Below are 21,383 nucleotides of genomic sequence, written 5' to 3' on the forward strand. Positions count from 1 at the left end.
GCACGCAGCGGAAGCATTCAAAATTTAAAAAAAAAACCCGATTTTGAAATATTCTTCGTTGGTGCCATGCACCTATTGGTCTTAGCGTGTTGATATATAGCCTATAGCATTCCTCGATAAATGTTTAACCGTCATCAAGAGAGAGAGATCATCGCATTCAAGTAAACAAACAAACTCTTCAGCTTTATATATTAGTATAAGATTATTTGAAGTTAATCACTCTTGCCTAGAACTTAAAAGATGCCAATTTGCTCCTGAGAGGAACCCATTATAGTAGAGGGGGAAACAGAAACGGGAAGGGAATTCCAGATTATACAGAGGAAAAATTTGTCTGTTTATCTGTAATTGATAAACTTAGAAACCACTGAACCATTTCAATAATTCAGCATTAAAATGGTATTGTATCCAGACGTATCATAGGCTAATTAAATTAATACATTATAAAAATAAGTCATAAAAAATGGCATGCAATAAAAATGTCAATTCGAAAATGTTTAAAAAAAAAAAAAATTGCGCAAGACATGTACATACATTTTGAAAGGGTATTAAATACCCTGAATTCAACTTATTGTGATTATATATATTTCATAATAAAACCAATACGAAAATCACAATTGATAATGGAAGCGGTGATAGCCTAGGGGTAAGGCTTCGGCTGCCTTTCTTAGGGACCTAGTTCGATGCCCGGCTATCACCTCAAACTTTTCAGTGTTATGTGCGTTTTAAGCAGTTAATTAATATCACTTGATTAAACGGTGAAGTAAATGGTAAAACCTGCATTTTTCTGAGTGCTCTCCGTGATGTTCTCAAGGGAGTGTGGCCAGTGTGATGGTGTACTGGCTAAGCCCTTCCCATTTATAGCACTTAGTGGGTCGCTAATGCGTCAATAATAATAAATATGAATGGCAGTGGCATAATAAACTTTGGCGTAGTTTTAGCAAGAATACCTGCCTGAGTATATTCAGCTTACTGTGATAATATAGCGATACGATAAAAAGGGCAACGCGGTGATAATGGCACTACGAAAACGATTATATTAATAGCAGTAGGATAATCAAGTTTAGTGATAACTGTACAGGTTTAGAACTTATCTCTGAAGTAAATCTTTACAAATGAATATTATTTACTTAGATATATATGAATTAATTAGAAATAACTATAATTATTTCCAGCATAATCTAATTAGCATAATCTAAGCACACTTTATATTTTAGTCTTATACCTAGTCAGTTTGATATGTTTGCGTCCTTAATATTTACCGGGTGAACCGATTTTGACAGGATTTGCATTTTAACGTAGAAACTATATGAGGAGTTAATCTAAGCTCCTTTATAGCATGAGTACCGATTTAGATTGAACTGATTTACTCAAGGCAGCTATGATATACCTAATAAATACTATATATACCTAAATAAATAATTATTTCAAACATGTTGCCTTTTAAGTAAATTATCATAATAATCGATACAGCCCACCAGCCCGCATTGGAGCCTATGTGTGGTGGGTCCTATGTGAGAGAAGGCCTTTGCCCCAGCAGTTGGACATTAACAGGCTAAGAGGTAAAACAAAAAAAATTAACAGCTGCTCGATTCACTTTTATGTACCTACCTGCTTTATTATAAACTAGTTGTGGCCCGCGTTCTTAGTCCGGCTTTTTTACAAATCCAGCAGGGCTAGCATGGGCGGGGGACACTTCTCCACGGGGAAAGGATATAACGTTTATCCCCTCACGCATTTATATCCACCCCCCGAGCATGGGCACACGGGTGGACAATATATCCACGGTGGATATAATAGGGGAAAGACGAACTCCCGGTAAATGTCACAAATTAATTATTCTAATCTGTGCTCATGGTTTTGACAAATAAATTTTTCGTTTTCTGTTTTGTTTTAGTTGTCTAAGTTTTTTATTGTTTTTTTTATCTATAAATGTTCCTCGTCTGCGGCTGTTTGTTTATATTATTTATTCTGGATTTTTCAAAGTGGTATAAAACCTACCTTTAGAGAAAATAAAATGAGTGCTAAAAAGTAAGTCTTCTATTATAAAATGTTTGAAAAAGTGACTACCTATTGATTTAGAAGCGTACCTAATGAATGAATGTTTTACAGTGAAAGTAAACAGAGACGTTAATCATCAAGATCCAATCCTGTTTACATATCAAATTATTGATCTTGTACTATTTTATTTAAAGTTGTGCTTGCCTTTTTCTATGGCCCATTAGTTGACAAATTTGTGTTTATTCAGATCAAGAAGTAATAAAATACAATTGCAAATGTTGGTAGATTTCATGCCAACCCACAACCACCTTGCCACTGGGGAATTCACAGGAACTCTTAGGAGCCAAAAGGGCAGACTCCCAGTGGCAAATCTTAGTCATTACTGAAGGAGCATGGGCCAGACGGGACGGTCAATCAGTGGAAACAGTTAAGTCAATTTTGCGGTAAAGTAAGCAAGTGCAAAAAATTTAAATTATTTATTAGTGTTGTTGGCATCTTGTTTGATGCCAACAACAACATCTTGCATAATTTTTCTTTTATTTGCAGACGTGGCAGGACATTAAAAAAGCTGCAACAGCACGGGGACGCAGCACCACAGGCAACATATACATAGTATACATGTTGCTGTAAAGTCAACCAAGTGAAGAATTTATTTATTTTCCAGAGTAGGTATAGATGGAAGAATGCAGGATGCTCATTTATAACACAAAAATAAATTAAAAAGGATGAAAAGGTTAATTTAGAAATTTTATTAATTAAAATATGTATTTATAAATCTTTCTCTTTTTTGTCGAGCAACTGTTAACAATCTTGTTTTATCCATATTTGATGTCTGATGTCGTTCTTCGCTCGTATTTACAAAATTTACTGTCATTTGCTCCATTAGAGTTCTGAAATATACAAATTATATTATGCTCAATACTGTTGACCCAAATTAGTAGGGCAAATTGTATGTGAAAATGCAGGATCAATGATTTATAAGGAACCATTATTATAAGATATAATTTTATAATATTACCAAACATTAATGTGCCCAATAATAATAAGTTATGGGAACTTAAATATTATTTAAAGTATATATTTACAATACACGCCTATAATGATGCATAATATTATAAAGTGTTATGCAGGCATATATAAGTGGAGATGCTTTTTCAGGACTGTAATGAAGCACCCAGTCAATCCCCAAGCTGCGAAATGTGTCTTTGAGGTACCTATTGGCCCTTTCCACACAGTTTCTTACTTGGCAGTGCCAGTTTGTGTACTTCTCTGCAGAACTATTTGGTGCAGCTTCTAAATCCGGAGTCATCATCCAAGGCTCTAGAGCATAGCCCGAGTCCCCAATAAAATTCTACTTTGTTATTTAAACATGTAAATTAATTCCTACTTGTTTTGCTTTTTCAGATTTTCTCCAAGATTTTAATAAAATGTTGAATAGAAATATATGCACAATCCTACATTGTAATTTGGACGTGATGATTAACCCATGCCCATGTTAAATAATTTATCAGACATTTTTTTTTGTATTTTCTTATATTTCATTACTAAATACAGTATCTACTGCCAAGTTTTTGTACTAATTCCTCAAATAAACAATTTTATTATAATGAGACATTGTTTTTTGTATATTCATATAAATAATTTACCAGACTAGTTGTATACAACATATGCAGCAGAATCCTAGGCATGTAATTTCTAGGTAATTATGAGGAGTATAATATAATGATATAGGTAGGTGTGTAACTTTTTTGATTTGCATTGTTTCCCTTTTATACTAGTAAATGGCAACAATAAGTAAAGTTTTGAAAGTTTGCACATTTTATTTAAAACATACATAAGATGTAGTACTGTCCGATTCTACTTTCATACAGCTGTATCTTTTCATATTTTACTTTAGAGTTAATAAATATGAATTGGTCATGGACACACACCACAATCTGTAAAATATATTTTAAAATTATTAACTTACTTGATTGTTTAAGTTTTTGTTAAACTCTAGATCTAAATAATTTGTCTTTACCAGTTGAACATCTATCGTGGATCTCCAGAGTCTGTTCCCGGGAATAATATCTACTTTGGCATTAGTCTAAAATGAAATGAAAAATAATTAAAGTACCTAGCATTGAATATCTTTGCTATGTACTTATACTGAAGTACTAAGTACTGACTAATAATTTTATTATTAAAGTAAGTATATCTATATTTGATGAGGGGATGTCTGCCATTGCCAGACGGGTGATCAGCCTATGTAAGGACCATTCCACCCTATTCCCCATGTTTGAGACACAGGTTTTACTGGTGTCCCGGCAGGGTCCCCCCTGAAACCTACCAGTCTCTGTGGTGAACCTAACAATATCCCCTAAGGTGAGGTTTGCTAGGTCTTCTTCACTTATTCTATCCTTACCTTGTAGTTCCCATCTTACCAACACGTACAAAGGGCACTCGGCTATAAAGTGAAAACTAGTTATCACATCACTGCACTTTGAACAGGATGGGATTTATATTTACTAATGAGAATTATTAGGAAGTAAGTACCTATATATACTCACATACTGACAATAGCTCCAGTAATTTGGGTCAGTTATTTGCTGACTGTTGTTTGAGCAACAGCCATGGTCTTGACCTGTCCCCGCTGATAACTACCGTCCGCTAATAGCCTTAAAGATGTGAGAACCTAGACAAAAAGTGATTAGCCATGCTTTTTTTTAAACCTACGTTCATATATAGATGATGTCTTTGCACAAGGTGATTTTAGGTACTTAATAACAACTTACTTTTATGTGCACTGGTAGTCCATCGACAGCATTTAGTGGTTAGTGCCTCTTTAAGGTCCTCGCACGAGTACAGCACACAATTTTTACCCATCCGAAACAAGTGTTGGAACTCTGCATCGGGAAATTCGAACGGATTACTGGCGTCACGTATAGATCGCCGGTGTAATTTTCGTTCAGATTTCTCCATTTCACTTGAATAATAAGAGCCCCAGAAAGCACGAGACATGTTTTTTTCGACTTTAATTCGTTAACAGAATTTTAAACCCACGTCTAAGGACGGGGATAAAATTGTCTCTTTCAAATGTCAAAAAAGGATAGTCTTTCCCCTTTCATTTCTTCCCATGCTATGGGCGGGGGATATATATCCACGAGAAATGTCAAACGGGGATAAATTTATCCTCTCCCCTGTTGCCGTGCTCTGGCAAGGGGAAAAGATAATTATATCCCTTGATAGAGGATATAATCGGGGGATATAATTTATATCTCCTGCCCGTGCTAGCCCTGCTGCAGGAATAACACAGGCAGGAGACAAAACTTATATCCCCGATTATACCCTCTAACGGGGGATATAATTAGCGTGTCCACCACCTAAAGCATGGGAACATGGTATAGGTGGGAGAAAAGTTAACCCCCCCCCGTTTATTATTACACATTTATTATTTGGATATTATTTCCACTTGTGCGCCAATGCGCTAAGAATTGATAAAGCTTTGGGAGGAGATACATTTTTATCCTTTCACCGGGGAGATAATTGTCTCCTGCCCATGCTAGCCGTGCTGAGATAAAAAGTAGCCTGAGTTACTCTATGGCGTTTCAACTGAATCTACGCAAAAAATCCAGACGATCGCTTGCTTTGTTGGGGCGTTAAGTAGGTATGGATACTAAAAGATAATACTAAAAACAAAAACTTACTGCTTTTCCTGCCCTCCTGAACCTTGTAGGTGAGGTCCGTGAACGCCAGGTCCACGGGCGGTCTCTTTGGCAGGTGCGTGAGGGTCTTGTGCTGGGCCGGGGTGATGGTCACCTTCAGACTGCCCTTCCTGTCGGAGATCATCGGTTTAGTCTCCTCGGGAGCGGCCAACTCGTTGTCCACTTTCATTTTTAACTTCTCCAACACACAATGGGGCTTAACTTAGCTGACTCGTCCGACGCGGAGTCAAACTCTCATTTCACACGTCACAAAGGACGTTGTACAGTGTTGTGTGAAGGCGCAAGACACGCGCACTCGACCGCACTCTCGCGCACGCACTGAGTGGTGGGGACGGGAGTCATGTCCGACCTCCACTGGGCGTAAGGCTGCGTCTACACTCAAGTCCCTTTGAGCCAAGTGCGAGACTTTCATTCATTTTAACTACGATTTATAAATCTAAGTCAAATATTTTTTTATACAAATAGGAACATAGATTGCACTTTTGATGCGTAAATAACATAAAAAATACATATTTTTCGATATTTAGTAGTGAGATGATAGCGATAACTACAGTCTAAGGAGAAACCTACACAAGAGAGAAGGAGAAACATACATAAACTTATCGGGGTGTTCTTTTTGTTATAACCACGTCACATTATCATAAAAAAAAAAAAAAAAATTTAAGAAGCACCCTCGTTAGAGCAATGATATTTCTGTACGATAGTTTTACCATCGATAGATTCATGAAAATCAATAAGAAAGCGTGCAGTGCCGTAAAAAAAATGGTGCGCCACAAAGTCGGTAATCGGTTTTTTGATTTTCTGACAATTTCCAGGGAAAATTTGGTAATTTTATTCTCTACGGCATTAGTTTCATACTGTTTTAATACAGCTTCTAATCCATTATCCCGCAACGCCGTACAAAAATCATGCGACAAGGGGAAAAAATCGAGGGTTGCAACCTTTCCGTGGTCCAGGGGTCGATTTTCCCGTTACCCTTCGGGTACGGAACCATAAAACGCTAAAGGCCGCCGGTGATTTTACCGTCTAGTCGCTTCCGAGTTAGTGAGTGTAGACCTAGCTTTATCCGTATGACGTCGCTTGAGATTTTGAACTTTGCGCTGTCGGATATTATTTTATCAGGGTTCCGTAATGATATCAAAACAAGAGAATTAGCATTGCATCAATTAAAGTAACCTATACTTAATAATGGTAAAGCTTTTACAACAAGAATTTTAATTATTGTATTATCAATGTCAACTGGGCATTTAATTGTCAGCATTTAATATAATTTTATGTAGCAAAATAAGTTATGAAGTATTGAGTACAAATTATGAAAGTATTGATGAAAAAAAAAATATTTGATAACTTTTTGAATGAATGTTGAATTATTGAAGTTGTTCATTCTTTCCCGTACTTGTAATGGTACTAAATAAATAATATATATATAAAAATTATTGAATCTATCAACATTTAGAAACCACTTGTTAAGGAGAACCAGTTTTTAAAATTATTTAAGAATCTATAATAGTGACTTTATATTATTCTAAATGTTTAACTATGCTAAGTTTGTTGTGGACTTCTTCATTTAAACCAGAGTATCGCCTTTGAGAACCTTCATAGCTTCCATTATAAGTTTAGTTATCACCATCATCACATCATGTACACATGCACCTTTTTGTTGTAATCTACGCATCAAAAGTGCCATCTATGATAGGCCCATATTTCAATAAAGAAATATTTGACTTTGTATGAGCCAATGTGATTTGTAGCAGGGTTAAAGATATTAAGTACAACTTTTCTACATTGGATTTGTCTTATGTTTTGCAGAAATAATGATAATGAAGTGTCCTGCTGTGATTTCACAGTAACTCTTTTGGGTTCTGTTAGTCAACTAGAAACCCTTATAATTTTGCCCATCTGTTTGTCTGTTTGCTTAGCACAGTGCGGCTATAAATCCCACCAACAAAGGTGAAATAAAATCTTGTCAAATCTTTAAAACTTCTCACTATTAGTATTTGAACAATATTGTAGCCAAACCACACAAATAAGTAAAAAAGTTCTGCCTATTGTTTGTCTTGGGATTCTACAGAATAGCTAACTCTGTATTAATGTCAGAATAATCTATTTTCTTTTTTCTGGGGTATTGATACAAAGAGGCATATGACAGATCAAGTAAGGTACGTCAACAACTTTCTGAAAACAGAAGTTTCTGTTATCATTTTAGTATTGCCTACTAACTGCTCATTGAAAAAATTCACAGAATTTCTGTTCTTACTGTATACTCTTTGTAGTGGCCGTCTTATACAATATCATAATATTATAACCAGTGGCGTGCATAGAGGGTATGCACAGGGTATGCAGATGATACAAAATTAATAAAAACTCCATTAGGAGTTATATTTACTTAAGGGTAGACTTTTTGTAACTCTTACAATGCCTATTCTCAAGTTTATTATAATTCGTATTGAAGATTTTCTTCATTTTATATCATCTGCATACCCTCTGCATACCCTCTATGCACGCCACTGATTATAACTTTCAATCCATTTAGATTTTCCCAATTTGTAAATAATTTGCATTTTTGTTACTTAAGCAATTAAAATGAAATTTTAAGTAGTTTTTTTTTATAATTTGCTAATACGGTTAGTCTACTTAAAATCACTAGAACCTGAAAATTGCCATATTGGTATATTGGTTAGAAAGTTGGACGACAGATCAGTCCTGGATTTGATTATCTAGCCAGGCAAACATTTTTATAGTTTTGTTTTGATTGTCTCAAAAATAATTACTCTCAAGTTGGAATAGTATATATGAGTTCAACAGAATACTCCCTACATACAAACAGACAACGGCAAACAAATTTACTCATTTCAAATAAGAGAAGATGAGAATAATACAGTTATAAAAGATGAGCGAGCAAAGAATGGTTTAATGCCTAGGACCTTCACCTAAAGTGTTAAACCATCAAGTTACCAGTTACCCCTGACTACTAGACCTACTAAGAATTTATTGCGCAAGACTCGTAGCGGAGAATAATGAAAATAACCATTTGCGTTATTTTTTGAACATTAGACCATTCTCTTTTCAGAAATTGTAGATTAATAAACAAATATCGAAATAACAAAGCATCTCAAACTAACAGTTGAAAAGGGAAAATACTTTTTTTATTGTTGGTTCAGAAAACAACTGAGTAAATGTGATAAAGAGGTCACAACGAAATATGACTACGTCGCGAAATCAAGTTTTAAACACGAGAGTTTTAGAAATTGTGTTCACTTACCCCAAATTGTTAATAAGAAATTTGTTATCCATTCTGATTGTTGAAACGAAAACACATAACACTACCACATATCTTTTATAGAAACTTTCAAGATTTTAAGTTTTGTGCTCTATCAAAACAAAACACAACAATTGTTTCGCGAATTTCGTGAAATCGCTGATTACAGACTAATAATAAAAGCATAGACCAATAGTCTGCAGAGAACAGAGCATAGTTTTGGTGTTTCGTGTATATAATCTTCGTGTATATAGTCATCTACAATTGGCCCTAACGCAATGTACACTACTTTCTTCAGTAAATTTATTACAATATTTAATTCCATTTTCACTAGTAAGTCTGTCATGATTACTGATACACTAGTTTTCAGTGAGTGGGCTACGACTGAATTGCATAAAAGTAGACAAAGGTTATATGATCTGTACGCGATACGAGAATATAACACCGGTGAGGAGTTCAAAAAAAATGTGCAATTGTTTTCTAAACAATTTAAACGTGAATGCATTTTGGCTAAATCTATATTCATACAGAATAAAATAAAAAATAGCAGTAATGTTATAAAAACAACTTGGAATATAATTAATCAGGAGACAGGAAGAGTAATACCTCGGACTAATGACATCAAACTTGATGTAGATAACAAGTCAATAACGTCAGCTTTCGAGGTTGCAACTGCTTTTGAAACGTTCTTCACCAACATTCCTGTCTCCACAACAAAATCATTGAAATCATCACCGGACACCGCTCTCTCTTTGTTGAAGTTTAATGTGCCTGAATGTAACGATACTTTTAAGTTCAGACACGTTAGCAGCTCAGACGTTATTAAGGCATTTAAATTATTAAATAATAAGAAAACAAATGACTTGTGAGGCATTTCCGTTAACGTTGTAAAGTCTTTGATTGATATAATTGCACCTGACCTATCATTCATATTTAATAATTGTATTATTAAATATAATATTGACTGTGGTGTGTTTCCTGATTTAATGAAACATAGCAAACTAGTTCCGTTGTTCAAATCGGGTAGTACTACCGACCCCTCTAACTTTAGACCAATATCTGTACTACCTACTCTCAGTAAAATCTTTGAAAACTTATATTAAATCAATTACTTCACTTTTTTAATAAGAACGATTTATTGCACGGGCAGCAATTTGGTTTTACACGGGGTCGCTCAACAACCGATGCTGGTGTTGAGTTAGTAAAAAATATATTTGAAGCCTGGGAGAAGTCACGGGACGCACTTGGCGTCTTCTGTGACTTGTCCAAGGCTTTCGATTGTGTACAACATGAAACATTAATCAGGAAACTACACCACTATGGAATTCGGGGCATAGCTCTAGATTTAATGATTTCCTATCTTAATGATAGAATTCAAAAAGTTGACGTGAACGGAAAGCGGTCTAACGGGTCATTTGTGCAAATTGGTGTCCCCCAGGGATCTATATTAGGACCCTTCCTATTCCTCATTTACATGAATGACCTTCCTTACCTAGCTGAGGACAATCACGGGATAGTATTGTTTGCTGATGATACATCATTGATGTTTAAAATTAAACGTCGTGAAAAAAATCTTGACGATATAAACATATGTATCGCTAAAGTAGTACAATGGTTTGAGGCTAATAACTTAGCTCTTAACGGAAAAAAACGAAGAGTATTAAATTCACACTACCGAATGTTAAACAAGTAAAAACCATTGTACAACTTAATAATGAGGAGTTGGATTTGGTGGATACGACAATCTTTTTAGGAATAACTTTAGATGCTAAGCTTCAATGGGGCACACATATAAATAAATTAGCGAACAGACTTAGTTCTGCAGCATACGCGGTAAAAAAGATTCGTCATATGACAAACATAGAAACTGCTAGGCTTGTTTATTTTAGTTATTTTCACAGCATTATGTCCTATGGCATTTTATTATGGGGTAATGCTGCTGATATAGATTCTATTTTCGTCCTGCAGAAAAGGGCTGTTCGTGCGATATATAAAATGGGCCCAAGAGAGTCATTAAGGGATAAATTTAAAGAAGTTAAAATAATGACGGTGCATAGTCAGTACATATATGAAAATTTAATCTATGTCCATAAAAATATATCAAAATTTAAAAAGAAAATGCACTGTAACAATATAAATATTAGAAGCAAAAATAAACTCGTTGTGCAGTTTACTAGGCTACACAAAATTGCAAATTCATTCAAGGGCAATTGTATATTATTTTATAACAAATTACCAAATGAAATCTTTGAGTTGTCTCTCAATAAGTTCAAAGTTTATATAAAACGTAAGCTTACAGAAAAATCCTATTATAACATTAAGGATTATTTAAACGATAAAAAAGCTTGGGTGTGAATTGCTCTAGCTTCATAGCTTAATTTAAATTTACTGGAAGATGGTGATAACAAAAAAATAAATTTACCCGGCTAAGTTTGTTGTGGGCTCTTCTTAGACCAGGGCGCGTTTGGAACCCTCGTAGCTTTAGATTTAAGTTGGCGAACGAAGTTATCACCATCCCGTTACAATTATGTAAACAATCATGTATGAACGCTTCATAAGTGCCTGTGATAGGCCTACATGAATAAAGAAATTTTGAATTTGAATTTGAATTTAATAAATTATTGACAGACAATTTATAAATAATAATTTTATGTGACCTAAGAAAGTCAAAAGTGACTCCGCAGGTAAACATTTTAGAATTTCAATTATTTTAATCAAAGGCACCTAATATTTCTACAAAATACCTTTGTAAGTGCGTATGCTCGATCATCTTGGATACTCAACTTCAGCTCGGGCTAGTTAGGTTGCCTGAACTGTACTGAATGTTTTATAGTTTATAGACGGTTGATTGGCGAAGTGGGCAGCGACCCTGCTTCCTAAGTCCAAGGCCGTGGGTTCCATTTCCACAACTAGAAAATGTTTGTGTGATGAACATGAATGTTTTTCAGTATCTGGGTGTTTATATGTATATTATAAGTATTTATGTATATTATTCATAAAAATATTCATCATTCATCTTAGTACCCATAACACAAGATAAGGCTAGATGGAGATGGGTGTCTTGTCCTAGTATATTTATTATTATTTTAAAGCGCTTTAGAAAAACGGTATTATGACTGACTCTAGATCAGCATAATGATCGCTTACGGTGAAAATAATCCTAGAAAAAGAGTAAACAATAAAACTGAAGTAGTTATTAATAAAAAGTTAATAGAAATATTGTTTCTTTAAAATATAAATATAACCCAAAATAATCTATTTAAAACTAAATAAAATCTAAAACGTCCTCGAAACCACCGCAGCGAGGCACAGTTCCTAAGATGCTGGCGGCATTGCCCCTTTGGATGGCCAAACTAATTCTTGTTAATTACAAATATAAGTAACACAATCTCAATTGAAATCGTCATCAAAGCACTGGGTTTATTAATCTAGCTCAAATTTGTTAATATAGGTAGAATTTTGACATTTCCAAAATTTCATATGTGAGGAGCTGGCGAACAACAAGATTATTGATGGCGCTGCTGGTTATTTTTTTTTATTCTGCTTGATTTTGCCCAATTATTTCAAATCTTAACTTTTTGCCGAGAAAGATACTGTTTTTAAAATTGCGACCATGGCATGGCATGTCAATGTACTATTGTCTCAATTCATTTGGCACGGATTATAGCAATAAGTATAACTAAATATGTTATTTGTTCCATATTCACTAAGACTACGTCTAGTATCGGAATGGTTCCAATGTTGTTAATTAAGATGTCGTATAAAACATATTGGCCCAGCGTAGTAAATGAGTTTTAAAATGTTTTTTTTTTAATTTAGTAATTTTAAATTAATATTTGAGATTTATCCTTTTTCTGCGCTCTGCTGCGACCTTACTTGCTCTTCAATTTGGTTCTTTTATTATTTACGTTGAGTACTCATAAATTAGCGATTGAAACAAAGAATCTGCTTTTTGTAACTTCAGGTAATAATACCTTGTATAATACCTTTGTATTTCCTTCGAATTTTATGAAATGGGCAACATTCTTAACAATTGACAGTTTTCCTTTGTCATTGTCAAGTGTTGTCAAATTTGAAGTGTTATCAAAAACATCAAAACAAGACAAAATCATTTCCATTTAAAATGTTACGTCAAACAAAATTGTTCATTTCAATTTGACTGTGAATCTTGATTTTATTATTACAACATTATATTTACAATGTGGAAGTGAAAAGTTTCTTGACATCAATATGGAAAGCGTTACGGTGAGTTACCCTTTAAGATAACATTTTCGTTTTAGTTAGAAGCTATCAAAACAGCTGTTAAATTATAACTTCTTTGTTTCAGAATTTTTCTGTATCGCTTATCAAAGGTTTTATAGACAGTTTGCGTGGTGTAACAGTGCTACTTTATTTAGATAAAGAAATCAACGAGCGTGCTCTCAGTCGGACGTCTCCCATCGATTTTGATGATAGTAAACATAAGCAAAAACAACCAAAAGTTCAACAGTAAGTATCAAGTTTATTGTAACTCTATTGTACTTTGCACTGTTGTGTAGGTAGTTATGGCAAAGCGTCAAGTTTTTACGCAATATCACATTAATTATTTATTTGAAAGTAAATTACCTACAATTTAAGTGATGATTAATTTACATGCATTTTTAATTATTCTTGCAAATTTATAGACATTTCTGTGTCACTTGTAACATGGGTGACCAATTCTTACTTTGCAAAGGTTATCCTTTGTTCGATGAGTGTTCTTTATAATTCAGCCGCTTTAGAGTACCCTCCACCTACAGCTTGACATGGATCTTCTGTTGAGTTTCTACTAAACAGTGGCGTGCACTTCGTACATGCACAAAAGCACTGCCTGCTCTAAAATTATTGTATAACTCATAAATGCGAAGGATTTTTCATTTTATGGCACCTTGGTTCTTTATGTATATATATCAAGATCTATCAAGAAATGTTTATTTCCTATAATGAGTTATTTAATTGTCACTTCAACCTTCAATAGCACTTTTAGCTGTCAGTCCCTGTTTATTATCACTTAATTGAGATATTTTTTTCTTAACATCAAAGCATGCGTTGAAGAAACGTGGTGGGTCTGGGCTCTAATCCCCCTCATTTATTATTAAAACTAGTTTTAATTTATAAGACAGTACACCTGTGCCTATTTGTAGACTTAAAATAATTATTTCTATTTTATAATAAACAACTAAATCTGAATTGAAAAAACCTCTAATTTAAAATTACTAATGTAAATTACTCTTTTAAACTGTACAAACCTTTTTTCAGGGAATCAAAAGTACTTACTAGAGTTTTACAATCATGCATTCTGAATGGGTTTATATTTTTACTTAGCATACTTATATTTGAGTATGTGCTGTTACCAGCGGTAAAGTACTTAGTGATACTCATATTTGGGCACAATCCAGGAGTTGCTCATAGTGTGTGGGGATGGATGCAACCTTTCTTGTCTATGACCTTCCGGATGATATGGGTTCTTCCACTGTTTCTTCTTAGTAAGCTGGTTAATAGTCTGTGGTTTCAAGTAAGTACAACATTTGATTATTGTAGTAGTAGTTGAAATTTTTTTAAATGATAAGTTTAACCTTCCAATTATTCCAACAATGATGATACTTAAAAATAGAAAATTGTAAAGTTCACCAACTTAAACTTAAAGACACGAGAGTTCCAAACTTGTGTGGGTTTTTTCTGTTATCATCATCTCAAAATCAAGCAATATTATTCCTTAATAAATTTTTTTTGCTTATGTTTACTTGCTGCTAGCTGCATTTGTCTGCGTTTAATATAGTTTTTTGCAAATCCAGTGGGTACCATTTGTTTTCATGAGATAAAAATTTGCCTGTGTTACTCTCCGTCCTTTCAACTAACTCTATGCAGTCGATTGGTTGCTTAGTTAGGGCGTAAAGAAAACAAACACACTTACACATTTATAATATTTGTTAGGATATAAACTTTGAACTTATTGACAGACACCTCAAAGATCTATTTCGGTAATTTGTTATAAACTTAAATATATCCCTTTAATTAAAATTAAATATTTCATTCCATGTAATATGTTGAACTATGTCAATATATTCAATATTAACATAGTTCAACATATTACATTGAATGAATCAATAAATTATTGAAACAACAGTATTTTTACTTCTAATATTCATATTGGTACTTATTACATATTTTCTAATTACATTTTTTTGTATTTTTATGGACATATATTAGTGTAATATTTTATTATTGTAATATATATTAGTGTAGTCAGCAGCAAGTCTCCAACCAAGACACAGCCAATTTAGAGAGTTGTTTTTCTTTTGGTCCAGTAGGTCACTTGACTCCACCCACACTTATTCTTTTAAAATACTAGACAAAAGATAGTTAAGTTTTCTTACTCAGATAGAATTACAATTATATCTAAGTAAAGCTATAAATTAATGTTCCTGGAAATGTGTCAGTAAACACAGATTCTGATTCCACATCTTAGATACTTGTATTAAAAAAGTCGATATAAAATGTGTTGAGCATGCTGGCATATCAATAACAATACCACCGAACCCAGTGCCTTATTAATAATAATAATAAAAATAAATGCTTTTAATTCAGGCCAAATACCCATATGGCAAAAATGACAAAAATTAAAACAAAAATACAAAAAATTAAAAACATTTGTAAAATTTAATAAACGAGGCATAACGTCGGAATGCAGTGTTTTGTAACACTTCAACTGACAGCACCTTGCAGAGGATAAAAAACACTGCATAACTATTCCAATAGTACAGCCATTATTATTAGTTTTTCTTGTTTCTTGCTGTTCTGTTCTGTGGTAGTAAATTATATTATTTTACAGGATATTGCTGACTCAGCATACAGGCACAGGCGAGGCCGACCGCAGTTCATGTCCAGCGTCAGTAAAATCATTGCCGACTCATTATTTAGTTTATTGGTGCAAGCGTTATTTCTAGTTCAGGTATATTAGTTTTTATTAATTTTTTTTATCCTTAATCGGCACTTTTAACGATATTTTTTTAGTATTCCATAAACAACTCTATACCATCAAAGTTAAACTTATTTCAAATCCCAAGAAGCCCTAGCTTAAGAATTGCAGGCAAATTTGAGCTTTAAAACAAATTAAATGAGATCCACTTTACTCTGATGTTCAAGTATTTCTATACTCGAAATATACTCCTCGGTTGCGAGCAAGTAAAAGTATGTAGCATATCGTACAAGTGTCATTTGCTAAGTAACATCACTTACTATGACAACTGTTTAAACACTTTGCAACTATGTAAATACTTTTCTGTATGTTTATTTTAACATACTATATCTTTCTGACTCACAGCTCAGTATACAATGCCGTAACAGACACCTAACCCATAGCTTAGACCACCATGCTCCAATGGAGCCTTATATATCTTATTTTGTATATCCTTCCACAGAGTATGCTAGTCAGTATGTTACCCATAACATACATAGGGGAGTTATTATGCCTGGTGCACATGTGCCTTCTGTACTCACTGTACTCTTTCGAGTACAAATGGTTCAACATGGGATGGGAACTTCACAAGAGGTTGACCTTCATAGAGACCAATTGGCCGTATTTCCTTGGTTTCGGTCTGCCTTTGGCCGTGCTGACTCAAATCCCGCAGTCTTATATTATAAGGTAACTATAGTTTTTTTTATTTATATAGCGCCAAAATAGGTTAGAATCATCTAGAACTAAGACTTTTTTAAGGTTTCGTATTGATACAAAACCATAATTTCTTTTGATTATGAACTCTTATGAGTTCGGATTATGAACTCTTATGAGGTATTTTCAATAATCTCTTACAATATCGGTTTTGCAGTTCAACTGTATACTTATAACTTTAACAGACATGCAAACAAATATCCATTGTTTTTATTATATTATGACAAACAATGGATATAGTAATCTCATGATTTAAGATAAAGGAACTTGTTTATTTCATTATTTATACTACTCGAATTCCGTTTTAACCTTGATCGCGTTCTCAAATATTCCATTTACATAATTAGGTACTATTAGTTGAATAATTATTTACACACTATCATAGTAGGTACTTACTAAATTAAGATAAGTGATGTATTTTGCTGTAATTAATAATAGTTTATCTATCATGATTGAGTTCCGTGTTCGCTATTGATGTTTTAAACTCCTGTATTTCATGAGCTACTAGTATCTCTGTCTGAAAAACTTAATTATATTTGTCACAAAATCATTATCAGCTTAAATAATGTGTATGTGTGTGTGTGTGTATATATATGTTTTTGTGTGTATATATATGTGTGTGTGTGTATGTGTATGCCTGTTTGAAACGTAAATTAGTAGTGAGTCAAAATAGATTACATATTTTTCACAACTCCCACAATATGGTTATCAACATAATAATTGCTTGACTAGTAGAATAATGTACACTTTATTAAAGTTTTTTAATTTTAAATTACTGTATTTAATAATTAGCCGTTTCCGTGGTTTACCTGTAAGAATAATAAATATGAAATGTTACTAAATCGCGGTGCATTAACGAGAAGTCTTGACCCTACATATGTTATAGGATTTAAGGGTATCCAGATAAACACTCCTCAGAAAGTTACATAAAAAATTTGACCATCATGTAATATTGTTGTTACAGTGGTTGTGTGTTTTCAATCTTCTTCCCGGTGTTCATACTGAGCGGGAACGAAGCCACGCCTGTCACAGGAAGGTAAGGAAAACATAAGTAATACTCAAGTACTGCAGACTAGAAAAATGTATCACAAGTATATAAAAAATTACAATTGTTATTAACAAATTAAGAGGAAACAAAGAAAGCATTTCGTTGTTTGTTAAATCCTCAAAACCGATTAATATTTAAGAAATTTTGAAGAGGGAATTTCCAGTAAAAAAGTCCCACATCTAATAGAAACTCATTACTTGAAATGTCCATCTTTTTAACCTACTTCAAATAGGAGGAGGTATGTTACCCGATTACTTGAAGACGCCAAAACCGATTTGAAAAATTCTTTTTTGTATTAAAGGGCATACTTTCCAGGTGGTCCCATTTAAATTTTATCGAAATCAGTCGAGCTGTAATAAAAAAATCAACAATAATGTAACCCAAACATTGTTTTTGCTTTTTAGCGTATGTGAATTTAAAAATAATTTATACTTTATTTAAAATCAATAACACCGCAGCCTGATGCTAGCTCGTGGTTTGCGATGGATCCGCTTCCACAATAACCTTCAATTCTTCATTATTAACTTTTGTCTCCGGCCGTCCAAGGGGCTTGTTCTGCAGGTCGTAATTTCCAGAGCGAAAACGTGGAACCAAAAACGCACTGTGTTTTCTTTGACGAAATCTGTAAGCTGAAGATTTTTTATGAATTTTTTAGAGGGAACTCTATAACCGATACTGAAGCCAAAACTGTATTTTTTTCGTTTTTATGAACTCATACAGTTGATATGATGATCAAGAATTTACACGGTCTTTAACTTGTTGACTAGTCTACATTCTAAAAGTTAAGAGATACTACAACAAATGTTTTATTATTATTTCCAGTGATTACCCCCTCAGACTGTTCTCGCCTGTGGTGGCGATATCCAATGGCATGTTCCGCTTCGTGAGACACAGCGCGGCAGACGACAAAACCAGATGATACCTATAGTGGTATCGGCGTAAGGGGTCGTAGTTACATCTAGGGTTCACGCTTAACTCAAGCGAAAGCTTAGTACAGCATTTTTTTTTATTCTACTACAAGTTAGCCCTTGACTGCAATCTCACCTGGTGGTAAGATGTTAGGGATGGCAGTTACATTAAGCCCCTAATCGGTTTCTAGCGACATCGTACCGGAGAACTAAAGCGCACGGCACATCTTTTTCGGTAGGGTGGTAACGGGCACGGCCGAAGCCTTCCACCAGACTAGACCAGAGAAAATTTAGACCTAAAATTTTTAATTATATCGTCGGAGGTCGTCAAAAATAGATTTCATTTTACGAAACCATGTTACGTATAGAACTATAGCCATATTTGCTTTACGCTCTGTAGTCTTGGTGCAAGATGTGATCGCTCGCAATCGAAGAGTCGTTTTCGAGTATTGTAATACTTGAAAATCGGGGTAAAATGGATCTTATTTGATATGCATTAAAGTTCAAATTTGCCTACGATATTTAACTCGTGGGTCTTCTCAGAACGTTTGTGAAACAAGATTCAGAACTGCAGGATTTGCGACTCTAAATCGAGCGCAATCAGGTCCATTTTACTTTGAAGAGATACAGAGTTTGATATTAACGACTTCCTCGCTTGCGAGTGTGCAAGTTTTGTGCCTATGGTTTTTTATTACATTCTATCGCACACAATATCAAACGAACAACGTCTCGACTCAAGTGCTGATTCAAAAATGAGGTTCAAACAACATATACCATTATTAAATTGGCATGGTGGGAAGTTTCTGTAAAAATTTAGTAAGCACAATAATTGCATGTCATATTTTGCAACAAGGATTTTTCTCATATATTTTTTTATCATTATTTTTATGGCATAGTGAAAAAAAAAACTTGCTCATCTCGGAAAATGAATTGTGCAGCTAATCGAAGATTGATCCCAAATCTATGACATGGAGATCGTAGCGTTTGGCTAGTTATCATGTTCAACTCATTTAATAACTATTAAAATATATTGGCAATTGCATTTACGAGTATCTCTCTAAGTGTTTAGAGAATCTACTTATGCCGCGTGAACACTATGCTGTAGGTACATATCATCCAAAATCAAAACACATTCGTAACATGATATTGCTGCTTTAAGTTTTAATGGACAGGGTGAAGCTTTTATTGTCTTATATATACGTTGTGTGTGCTAAAATTGTAAAATAAAATTGCTTATCAATATTTTATCCGGCTTCAAATGTGGGAGAGGATTAAAAACGTGGCTTGCTTTAATTTTGTAATCTACCAATAATGTCCTAGTAGAAACTATTACAATAATGTTCTTAGTAATGGCATACTTATGATTAACTTAAAGTATGAGTGATTTATCATAAGAAAGAGATATTGTCTCGTGATTTTTGTAAATCAGATCCTCAGTGACAATGAGGAATAGAAATGTACCAAACACAGACCCCTGAGAAACTCCGTTTTTCACGACTGTTGGATCGATTTCATAATGACTTTAAATCTACTGTCTCTATTTCTTAGTGGCTTAATTTAATGCCGAATGCTTCGCATAGAACACAATTGAATGCGAACAGTGTACTGATTCGGTAGGTACTTATTATAATAAGGTGCAGCGAGAGGCAAAGCTAAATAAAACTATTAAAATTGCGTAAGCAGTAGCCATCTTTTCCTGAAACTTTCTGTTTGGTACAACACTGAGTTATCAATTATAAATATTTGTAGTAATTTTTCACCAATGGTGCCTGGATTAGAAATTATTTTATTGTGTCTTAACTTTTCGGTTTTACAAATAAATATTGTAATCATAATAATATATTACTTACTTATCGCTATATATTATAGGGTTTAACCACAGATGTAAAAATCATTCTCACTTTAAAATAGTCGTTAAATTGTGATTTTATTTTTACATGACATAATTTATTAAAGTATATTGACTGATCACTTTGTTTTGTTTTATTTATACAACGTGTATATGAAAACCAATATATTACATCACAGGCTTTAGAGGTACCTGTATTATGTACTGTCTTTGTCAGAGACTTTTCTATTAAATCTAATAGTTTTTAAATAAACCACAGCCATAGGGTGTTCTTATTGTAGAAATCAGATACAGCCCAACATCGCATGCAAAATTAAAATCTGACTCCCTTTCTCTTTATTAGGTACGGGTCGCGTAGCGTATGTACTATGTGCGTGTCGGTCTTTTATCTTCAATAGGGTTGTCATAAGTAAACACTTAAAATGTTTTAAATTCGTTTGCATGGAAAAATAAATATGCTTCTTTTGGTTTAATATTTTTACAGGGTGATTCCTTATGAAATATATTTATGCACCCTTTAACAGTATTTCGTAAGTATTACTGGCTTTTAAATAAAAAATCAAAGTATTTAATAACATCATTTTTATTGACTATTCATTTTACGTGGTTACACAGTAAGTATATAAATGTCAATTATTATAATATAAATACATCGCACATGAATTTATCTTTCGCTAATATTTGGACATCAATATCAGTGAGCTGTGCTACCTCTAGAGGAACAGACCCCTAACATCTGCGTCCTGATTTGGTATGACACTCAAATCACACACTGGGGTTATTCTTGAAATATAATTGTGTTTCAGTGAACAATCAAAGTAATAAAAAAGTAAATACAACTTAAGTATCCACCACCACGGGAAACGTGTAATCTTTTTTTTTTTGCATATGTACTTTTTAGTCATTGATCGACCGATAATATTCAAT

The 21,383-nt window shown here is 33.7% G+C and overlaps 2 protein-coding genes across 3 annotated transcripts in view; one reads left to right on the forward strand and one right to left on the reverse strand.

The window, feature by feature from the left end:
• Positions 1–9,117, reverse strand: part of LOC120627536 (ATP-binding cassette sub-family G member 4) — a 66,855-nt gene extending 57,738 nt beyond the window's left edge. Inside the window, exons 1-2 of one of the 2 annotated variants that reach the window (XM_039895541.1) lie at positions 8,965–9,117; positions 5,685–5,812 (exon numbers count right to left, since the gene is read on the reverse strand). In XM_039895541.1, the coding sequence (XP_039751475.1) occupies positions 5,685–5,812; positions 8,965–8,996 (160 nt within the window). In that variant the 5' untranslated portion in view covers positions 8,997–9,117. Of the gene's footprint in view, positions 1–5,684; positions 6,009–8,964 lie in introns of those variants that run through there. The other variant, XM_039895540.1, reaches the window with a different exon arrangement.
• Positions 9,118–13,165: 4,048 nt separating this feature from the next.
• LOC120627469 (etoposide-induced protein 2.4 homolog) lies at positions 13,166–20,578 on the forward strand. Its single transcript, XM_039895471.1, has 7 exons — positions 13,166–13,206; positions 13,289–13,449; positions 14,239–14,494; positions 15,812–15,931; positions 16,401–16,624; positions 17,616–17,687; positions 18,522–20,578. The coding sequence occupies exons 1-7, from the start codon at positions 13,192–13,194 to the stop codon at positions 18,616–18,618; spliced, it is 945 nt and encodes a 314-aa protein (XP_039751405.1). The 5' UTR covers positions 13,166–13,191; the 3' UTR covers positions 18,619–20,578.
• The last annotated feature ends 805 nt before the right edge of the window (positions 20,579–21,383 follow it).

Source organism: Pararge aegeria, chromosome 11 (assembly GCF_905163445.1).
Source record: "Pararge aegeria chromosome 11, ilParAegt1.1, whole genome shotgun sequence".
In the NCBI taxonomy this organism is placed as follows: Eukaryota; Metazoa; Arthropoda; class Insecta; order Lepidoptera; family Nymphalidae; genus Pararge; species Pararge aegeria.

What these genes read in the sequence shown, in the direction of transcription:
- LOC120627469 (XM_039895471.1), top strand. An exon ending in AAGCGTTATTTCTAGTTCAG is followed by an intron (nt 15,932 to 16,400) that starts GTATATTAGTTT and finishes ATCCTTCCACAG; the next exon opens with AGTATGCTAGTCAGTATGTT. An exon ending in CCGCAGTCTTATATTATAAG is followed by an intron (nt 16,625 to 17,615) that starts GTAACTATAGTT and finishes TTGTTGTTACAG; the next exon opens with TGGTTGTGTGTTTTCAATCT.